The 9,951-nt window shown below is 33.6% G+C and overlaps 1 protein-coding gene and 1 long non-coding RNA gene across 5 annotated transcripts; one reads left to right on the forward strand and one right to left on the reverse strand.

The window, feature by feature from the left end:
- Positions 1–4,273: 4,273 nt before the first annotated feature.
- On the reverse strand, positions 4,274–9,268 carry LOC102585051 (transcription factor bHLH49-like). Of its 4 annotated transcripts, none has more exons than XM_015305741.1 (9): positions 9,253–9,268; positions 6,604–7,679; positions 6,294–6,521; positions 6,151–6,216; positions 6,004–6,072; positions 5,691–5,762; positions 5,390–5,587; positions 4,996–5,080; positions 4,274–4,907 (listed from the first exon to the last, which is right to left on the reverse strand). In XM_015305741.1, the coding sequence occupies exons 2-9, from the start codon at positions 7,453–7,455 to the stop codon at positions 4,870–4,872; spliced, it is 1,608 nt and encodes a 535-aa protein (XP_015161227.1). In that variant the 5' UTR covers positions 7,456–7,679; positions 9,253–9,268; the 3' UTR covers positions 4,274–4,869. The 4 variants fall into 4 exon arrangements, with proteins under 4 accessions (XP_015161227.1, XP_015161226.1, XP_006367877.1 ...); XM_015305740.1 differs by having other exon boundaries at positions 9,249–9,266; XM_006367815.2 differs by lacking the exon at positions 9,253–9,268 and adding an exon at positions 8,980–9,227.
- Positions 7,675–8,691, forward strand: LOC107059248 (uncharacterized). The gene is made up of 2 exons (XR_001472561.1): positions 7,675–8,401; positions 8,495–8,691. It is a non-coding gene; the product is annotated as an uncharacterized lncRNA (long non-coding RNA).
- Positions 9,269–9,951: the final 683 nt, after the last annotated feature.

The raw sequence follows: 9,951 nt of genomic DNA on the forward strand, positions 1-9,951 counted from the left end.
TTTTTTAGAGGTCTAAAAACAAGAGAAGTATAATAGCTTTAGAATATTATCAGATTTTAGTGTGTTAGATGCACATGTATGACGAGATATATTGGGTTAAAATTAGGTGTAATTTGTTTTAAATACATTGTATACAAGTGGATTCGCATGTACTTAATATACATAGACAAAATTTGCTCACCTTCCTCCCATCTAGCTCGTCACACTCCTATGTATCTAGTATTTCAGATACATGCGAATCACACCAAGTACATGTATCTAGTGTTTATATAGTATGAACCGCATGCATCTGGGATACATAAACAAATCTCGTTCGCCTACATCTTGTTCTTAATCACCTCTCTCCGTATTTCAATTTATCTTGTAGCAAAAAAATATATGTATCTTGATGTATAAAATATGTATCTAGGTGTACCTGACTTAAAATTCAATAAATTATAAATTAATAATATAAAATGTAATTATTCTTATCTATAAGGAATTTTGTAACTATGATAGAAATATTTGTGTAATTAGATAATTTCTCCGTAGTAAAATGATTCCGTTTTTCAATTTAAACTTTTGGGGAATGAAATGTACAAAAGTATTTACATCACAGTTGAGAAAAAGTTTACACCAAGATTGTAACATCTGTTAGCTTTATAAATTTGAAATGAAATGACTGTATTTTTCTCTTCAAAAAACTTGTTATTTCTATCAATTCTATGATGTTGTTCGAATTCTTTAAAAATATTTTTAAAATAATGTCTTTTTAAGGGAAAATTATATAAAATAGCAAACTATTAATTCAAATTAAATGTTATAACCACAGTTTCATTTAATTGTAATCCGTAGCAAACACTTGCTATTTGCCTCTCTCCCTAGAGAATCTCGCTCGACATTCTCCCTGATCTCACTTGCCACTCTCCCTGATCTCGCTCGCCACTCTCCCTTGCCTCTCTCACTTTATACAAACACAAATATATAAATTGCGTTTGTGTTTGTACAAAACAAGAGAAAACTGTATATACAATACAAATACATATACATATTTTTTGTCCTATACACTTATAATTATACAAATACAAATCTTCCTCTACCAGTTCTTTTTTGCCTTTCTCTTTTTCTCGCTTTATACAAACACAAATTATACAAATTACAATGTATAATTTGTATTGTATAAAGCGAGAGAGATTAGATATACAAATGTTTTATTTCGATTCAATAGTATACAAATTCAAATTTTATGTAGATATACAAACACAATCATTGATACATATACATAGTAGTTACATATATACAATTATCTAACCGATATACATATACAATCGTTGTACTTTTATACAAACGAGATGCCTGCATGCAATTTATACAAATCTGATGCTCCATAGCATAATTTGCTATGGAGCACAAATAGCAAAACTGTAACTATAGAGCGCTAATATGATTGTTATGTTTGCTAAACCTAAAATTTACTCTATTTTTAAATGATTCAATATGAGCGTGGTTGGTATGGGTTTGCGTTGTCCCCGCTCCCAACTCATCTCAAGAATGAAAAAGCTTGTAGTGATTTCAATCTAGAAGGTTGGGTTTATTGAATTTGAAAAATGTTGATCTTGAAAACTACACCAGTTAAAAAAACAAAATTGAAGATGAAGATTTAGTTTGTGTGTATAGTATTATACGAAATTATAAGTAATAAGTGTATAATGTTGTATAGTGGGTGCGTAAACAATGTGATACAATTGAGTTATTTCTTCTCTCTTTTTTTTAGTGAAATTTCAAAAACATACCTAAAATTGTCCCTTTTTTCTAGTTTCACACCTAAACTATTTAGAGTGTGAGCAGTGACGGACCCAGAATTTTCACCCAGTGGGTTCAAGATATAAAAAATAAATATAGACTTTTAAATATTTAAAAAACGAATTGAAGTTTAAATGTTGATAGCGAGATTTGAACTTGGGACTCTTGGGAAAAATTGAACCCCTTTATCGTTAAGCTAGCGTTGCACTTGTGTAAGTGGAATTAAATTTAATATATACTTATACAATTTCAAAAATTGATCGAATATGCATATATATATATATATATATATATATATATGCATGTTATTTTTCAACAAAGTGAGTTCATATTCTTATGTAGGTCCGCCCCTAAGTGTAAAAAACACATTTAAACTATCACTCATAAATTTAAGAAACACACCTCAAGTAATATGTGATGGTATATGTATTACACTCTCTCATTTTTTTAAAGAAAGTTGTCACATGAATTGTCGCATGAAAAATAGTTCCACCGAGGTAAAAAGTGGCAACACATAACTAGCTAACACATGTAAAAATCTCAATTGAAAATATAAACAGAAACACATAACTTCACTCTTTAAAAATCAATTAAAAATATATATTTAAAAAAAAAAAAAAAAAAAACGTGTCAGCAAAAAAAATCAGGTGAATAAAAATTCAAGGTAATACACGCCTAAGTGTGTGTGTATACACACATTTGATTTAGTCAACAATAAGATGTATTTCTCAAACTAATGAGTGATAATATAGATGTTTTTCTCATATTAAAATTTTTAAAAATATTTTTTACTTTTTTTTCTCGAACAATCGATGTATAAATCGCAAGAAAGAAGATCACAAATTTCAAAATAAAAGCAAAAACATTTTCCTATCGAGAATGGACTATTATATTTGTTATAAAGATTTGCACGCAATTCAAATATTCACAATTTGTAGTAGAAAAAGAAAATGAAACAATCAAGATGTTCAGATGCCAACAAATCACATTAAATAATTTTATTCACAACCTCATCTAACATATAGATAAACATTCATAAAGTAGCTAGCTTTTATGACCTTGTAAATGATAAGAGATCTGATGGAAATGGAAACAAATCTTTCTACCAACTTTGGATCCTTTTGATAAAGTGTGACTATTAGAATAATCAATAATACATTTAATAGAATTCTTTGATGAACACAATAATGGAATGTGAATTATTAACTCCTTAATATATAAGGGTGTATTTGGTAGGAAAGAGAATATTTTTCATGAAAGAAAATATTTATTTGAAAAACAAATTGATTTTTTATTTATTTTCTAGTGTTTAGTAATTAAAGAAAAAAATATTAACTCAAGAACATTTATAAGTAATTTTGCAAAAACCAATGAGAGGTGCGTGGAGTTAAGTAATTTAGCAAAAACCTATGAGGGTGAGAGGTGGGTTGGGTGGAGATGGTCAAGGATGTAAAAATGGATTTTGGGTCTAACTTAATTCGAAAAATTAGCTTATAAAGAGAGAATTGCACTAGTTCATATGAGGTGATCAATTTTGATGTGGGACCCAGACTTCGTGAACTGGAGCATGGACAATAAAATATGGGGGACCAACATAAAGATGAATTTTGAACTCAACTCAACCACGAAAGTTAGTTTAGGAGAAATAGATTGTCCAAGTCCATATAAGGAGATCAATTGTCCATCCTTTTTCCGATGTGGGACTTCTTAATAAAGGGGTAGGAGTTGGGGCATTGAATGGGTGGGTGCAGGGGCGGACCTAGAGGTTGTCGAGGGAGTTCACCTGAATCCCTTTCGGCAAAAAATTATGTTGTATATTTAAGGTATTTTAAAGATTTTTTATGTTGATATATTGATTTTGAACTTCCTAAATGTAAGATTAGAGGTTGGCTTAATGGTTGAGGAGTTCAAAGCTCACCTTGAGGTTCCAAGATCAAATCTTAGGCACTACTCTCTTTTTTCCGAACCCAATAGAAACCCTGCATCCACCACTGGATTGGGGAATACAATAAACATAAAATGTCACTTATAAAACTAATTTTCCCTATTTCAATGAGGTCATTTTCCTTATTTTTAAAATACTTATTTTCCTAAAGAAAATGTTCTCCAAAAAATTTATCCATCCAAACATCAAAAAATAAAAGAAAATGTTTTCCTCAGTATCAAACATACCCTATAAATCAATCCCCATTTCAAACAGAATATTGGAAGATTTTTAATGCTATTCTTTTTCCTCTTATCCCACCTAAACTTCTTATTTTTTTTTCTTTTTCCTGGAAACTTGTAAGATTATTAGACATCTGGTACAGAGAATCTTATCAACTCAGTTGTTTATTAATTCCATGACCCCATTTCACTGACTGATGTGATAATGTAGGTAAAGACAGTACACATATCATTATGGCATCTTTCTACCATATAATTTGCTGTACAATGACCAAAAAAAAAAAGTAACAAAATCAAATTCTAACTATTTTATGTGAAACTTAACTAATCCAGATACGCATGGAAATTCAAGAACTACATTAATATATTCATATTCATTCTTTTTTTTCATACAAATCTCACATTTGTCAAGTTTCTTCCAATACATATTAAGGGTACAACCATTTCATCTTTCAATGATACAACAGATTATAACTAAAACATGAATGACTATTCTCCCTTGTACATAGTATCAACAACAACAACAACAACAACATACCCAATGTAATTCCACAAAGTGCGGTCTGGAGAGTGTAGAGTGAACGCAGAAGGTAGAGGCTTGCATATAGTATCCGGACCGGAACGGAACGCATAATTCTTGAACCCTCATTTGCATTTGTTGATGGAAGAATCTCACAATCATGTTGTATAAATCTTCACTTTTTGTACCTATATAGAATGAACATAAAAAGGGAACATTTTGTGGACTTGCTGTACAACTGAACTCAGAACTCCTCCGGCGGGGGGCGGGAGCACTATTTAAGAGATGGGGACTCCGCGTGATACTTCCCAAACGTATTATCTTTCTTAGTGCTACGATGATCTATGCAACTTACTCCCCAGAGAAATGGAAAGTGTATTCGGTTGACAATTTGAAACATTTCAAGGTTCTGTTTTCATTTGGTCGGGTGGCAAAGAACCTAAAAGTACAGAGAGTTCAGAGATCATTAGGGTAGCTGATGCTAATTTAGAAAGAGGAAACTACATAGGAACACGTAACACACTTACTTAAATCCTGACAATCGAGGGGCGCGGTTGAATTGAATCCCATATCCACAACATTATGCAGTTGATCATCCCATACATTAGGTACCTGAAAACGATATGAATTGCAAGGCGAATAGTTAGAACATGAAGCAAGGTTCCTTCGGTTCGCAACTCATTATGCCACGTATTCTTCTACAAATATGACAAATCAGGGGCGGAGCCACAATGTAGGTTACGGGTTCGGCAAAAAACTAGTATCTTTGGCTCAAACCCCATATATGTGTTTAAAATCCATTTAATATGTACAAAAAACTATCAAGAACTGTGGTTCAGAATCCATAAACTAAAAATCCTAGCTCCGCCTCTGTGATTGATACAACCTAAAACCTGAAAGGTGTAGCTATCCAAATACTACCTGAGATGAAGGATCCCTGTAGCCACCACTCATAGTGGAGAATTGGGAATTGATGGATCTACGGAACGCATCAATACAATTTCCATCACCAGGAAGACCTGATTGAAGCAGACCAGATTGCCATCCATGCAAAGAAGCATAAGTCATGGTCATATAATCAGGTGGAAACGCAAGTGAGGACGAAGGACCTGCTTGTGGCTGCAATAAAAGACAAATGTATATACCAGAATTAGTAACAGGAATTTATGCACCGAACTCTGCTTTGTGTAATTTCCGTTCTGAAGGTTATACTAGTTCTTACATCTTTTGCAAGGACCCCATCAAGATTAAAATCTAGCCGCAGGTTTACTGTTGAAAGCTTCATCGAGAGGAACTGTGAGAATAACAAGAGAGATTCATAAGCACATAAGAGCCATGAACAGCATTTCTTAAACTTTTTTATGACAAAATTACTTCAGCATGAGATAAGCAAATAGGAGTAAGGGGAGGGAATAGTTTAACCGTTTACATTGAATAGCATATTGTGAAGCAACCAAAAAATTCACTTGGCATTGAGGAAAGAACAGATACGATTTTGAAAAAATGAGCCAAGGATCAATTAATAGCTTTCATACCTCAACCTGTCTTTGCAAAGATTGAACATAATTAATGATTTCGTCCAGCATTACAGCTTTACCAGTGACCTGAAAATTCAAGCCCGAGATAACATGAACAACAAATGCCTATTAGAAGTTCTCCATATGTATAACGATAAAACAAACCTTGTCGCAACCAGGTACAAGATCCTGCAGAAACTTCATCCTTTCACTTATTTTCTCTCGCCTTACCTAGAATCACGACAGCTCAAATCATTTCCGAAACAAGTAAAATCCCCTAACTTAAAGCTTCTACTATGAAGTCTTACTCTTTCTGCAAGACTATGGCTGTTCGTTGCCTGGCCTCTTCGAGCTCGAACATGTATGTATTCTTCTTTAGGTGGATCTGAAGATTGAGACCTCTGTTTACTGTTTTTTCCACCATGCTTGCTAGAAGGTGAATGTAAGCTTCCGTCTCCTTTCTGAGTTTTAGTTAGTTCTTTATCAGGTTCAGCTGGCAGCTGTTGTACTCCCTTCATTCGATCAAGCTCGGTACCCTGCCAAAATTTATAAGAACACTCAGTAAGGAATCATTTGTAGCTATAATGGTTGGGAGAGAACATAGTAATAATGTCCTACCTGACTATATTTTTTCCTTTTCCTTGAGCCAAGGCCCTTCGCGGAAGACTCCAATCCGGCACTTTCCATTTCCTCTTGACGGCCACTACATTCAGGCTCATCAGACTCATTTCCAGACAATCCAACTGATTCTTTTCCTTCATCCTGAGACCTAGCAAATATTTCATTCTTTTTCTCATTCTTGAGAGGGCTTTGCTCATGAGTCTTGTTCTCATGAGGTAAATAAACATCTTTGGAACTATCAACACCACTTCGTATGTTCTGCTTCCGAGGGTCCACAGCAGAGGGTGAGTTTAACCCGTTGCTTGCAAGAACCTCTTCCGTTCTCCATGTTGGTGCCAGTCCCCTATAACAAGGCTTAGTAGACTCAGGGACGCTTAAAGGCCGGTTCATCATATCGCTGAAGTTTCCTCCACTGAAGCACGAAAACCTTGCAGCTCTCTCAATGAACCCCGAATCAGCTGGAAGCTGAGCTAAGCTTTGAGGAATCATTCCAGGAATAGGCGGTACAAACATAGCCCCTTTCAGCATAGCATTTGGTGGATTCCAACTCATAACACCTCTCGCAGGGCCCAAGCCAATTGCTGCAATCTCGTGCTGATTCATAGTGCAAGGATTGGTTTGAGCATTATTACCATAGAAATTTAACTGTGGCGAATTGGTAGGCCGATCCCAAATAGTGGGAAAAACTGAATCTACTAAAGGATTGCTATTAGGGATCATTCCCATGGATGCATTTGTCAAGTTGCTGCCACTTAATTGCCAGTCCAACGACATATTTGGTGACTGAAAATTCGCCGCATCCTTGTTCCTCTTTTGTCCTTGAGTATCATTCTTGCTACCCATATCCATTATTTGGAAATGAATCAAATTTACACAAACTAAATAAACAACTTGCCTTGCCTCAAGATTTGATTAGCAGGAAACAATCTATAAGATACACATCAAACAATTGGCACTTCCAAAGATCCTTGTCCAGACGAGAGGGATTGATTGCTCAGCTGGTGAAACGCCTCCACTTCATTACACATCCATACAGGTAGAGAAAATGAAGGAACAAGATTCTAGTTTTGTGCCTAATGATTAAAAAAATAATTCAAAAGATCTAGTTCAACAGATGAAAATAAAACTAAGAAAGTAACTACACCAGAAAATTTAGGAGAATTCCTCCAAGAAGCTTGGTAAAAAAGCAGCACAGAGAAATCAGTCAAGCTACCTGCTCCCAAACAACTGGAAAAGAGGTAACTAACAGCATCCCAGTTCAATACACAAGAAGGGAGAAACAAAGTTCCAAGCTTAACTTTGTTTCAAATTTACCAAGAAAAAAGTCACCAATGCCCAGGAAAACACAACCCCAGTTCAATTCACACAAAGGGAGAACCTAAGTCCCAAGCTTTGCTTCAAAATTACCAACAGAAAAAAAAAAAAGGCACTAATGTCCAAAAAAACACAATCCCAGTTCAACATACTCAAAGGGAGAAACAAAGTTCCAAGCTTTGCTTCAAAATTACAAAGAAAAGTGTCACCAATGTCCAAGAAAACACAACCCCAGTTCAATACACACAAAGGGAGAAACAAAGTTCCAAACTTTGCTTCAAAATTACAAGGAAAACTCCACCAATGTCCAAGAAAACACAACCCCAGTTCAATTCACACAAAGGAAGAACCAAAGTTCCAAACTTTGCTTCAAAATTACCAAAAAAAAGTGCCACCGGTGTCCAAGAAAACACAATCCCAGTTAATACACACAAAGGAAGAACCAAAGTTCCAAACTTTGCTTCAAAATTACCAAAAAAAAGTGCCACCGGTGTCCAAGAAAACACAATCCCAGTTAATACACACAAAGGAAGAACCAAAGTTCCAAACTTTGCTTCAAAATTACCAAAAAAAGAAAAAAAAAAGTGCCACCAATGTCCAAGAAAACACAATCCCAGTTCAATACACACAAAGGAAGAACCAAAGTTCCAAACTTTGCTTCAAAATTACAAAGAAAAGTGCCACCAATGTCCAAGAAAACACAATCCCAGTTCAATACACACAAAGGAAGAACCAAAGTTCCAAACTTTGCTTCAAAATTACAAAGAAAAGTGCCACCAATGTCCAAGAAAACACAACCCCAGTTCAATACACACAAAGGGAGAAACAAAGTCTCAAGCTTTGCTTCAAAAAAAATTGAAGTGCCACCAATGTCCTAGAAAACACAATCCCAGTTCAATAAATGTTCAAGAAAGTGTTCAGAAGTAAAGTAAATTGAAAATAATAAGAGATATTAATTTCAGCTATCATAAATACTCACTCAGAGACTCAACTTCCTAAGCTCAGCTCTGAAACTGAGAAGGACAAGACCCAAAAGTGGCAAGAAAGGATGAAAGATACCTTATTTTGCTGTTACTCTGTAGTCTGTAGTCTGTACACAGTACACTTCTTTTTTTATTTTTTGAAATGTTACAGAATGTACAATGTCTTCATTGTTTGTTTTTTTTTACTTTGAATTTTCAAAGTGCAATATACAGTAGTTACTATAGGAAGATTATAAGAGAAACAAAACAAGCAGAAAGCAATAAAGATAGAGTCACAATATTAGAAAAGCAGAGTTAAAAGAGAGAAGAGTTAGGTATTTGAAGGAACTAAAAAAGAAAGCTTACATACAAAGGTTCTCTGCATTTATACCCACGCCTGCATCAAAAAATGAGCTTATTGATCATTAACCACCCCTACTTACGAATATAAAATATTACTCGCTCTCCTTAATTATTTGTCCACTTTTGAATCGACATATCTATTAAGAAAATAATGATTGACACAATAAATGTACCATTTTATTCCTATTGATTATAAAGTGTATAAATTAAAATTTTAAGATTTTCAAAAAGTTCTACCTTTTTCAAAATTAATTAATTGAGGCATAATAAGTAAAAAGATTTTGTATTTTTTTGATTTGTCATAATGGACATCTAATTTCTACAATTCTTTTAGATCATCACATTTTATTTTATATATTACTCCCTATATCCCAATTTATGTGACTTATTTTCCTTTTTAGTCAATTCCAAAAAAATAAATATTTATATATTAAGTAACAATTTAACTATAAAATATTTATTTTATTCTCAATGAAATGATTTTCAGTCACACAAATTTCTATCATTCATTTTGGATCACAAATTTTAAAAATCTTCATTGCTTTCTTAAACTTTGTGTCGAGTCAAACTACTTCACATAAAATATAAAATGAGACGAAGGGAATAATTCTTTTTCTTTTTTATTCTGTCAAAAAGAAATAAGACTTATTTTTTTTTGTTTTTTACTTTATTTTTAATAGCATGATTTCATAGTGTTGAACAGTTG

Source organism: Solanum tuberosum, unplaced genomic scaffold (genome assembly GCF_000226075.1).
Source record: "Solanum tuberosum cultivar DM 1-3 516 R44 unplaced genomic scaffold, SolTub_3.0 scf00994, whole genome shotgun sequence".
Classification (NCBI taxonomy): Eukaryota; Viridiplantae; Streptophyta; class Magnoliopsida; order Solanales; family Solanaceae; genus Solanum; species Solanum tuberosum.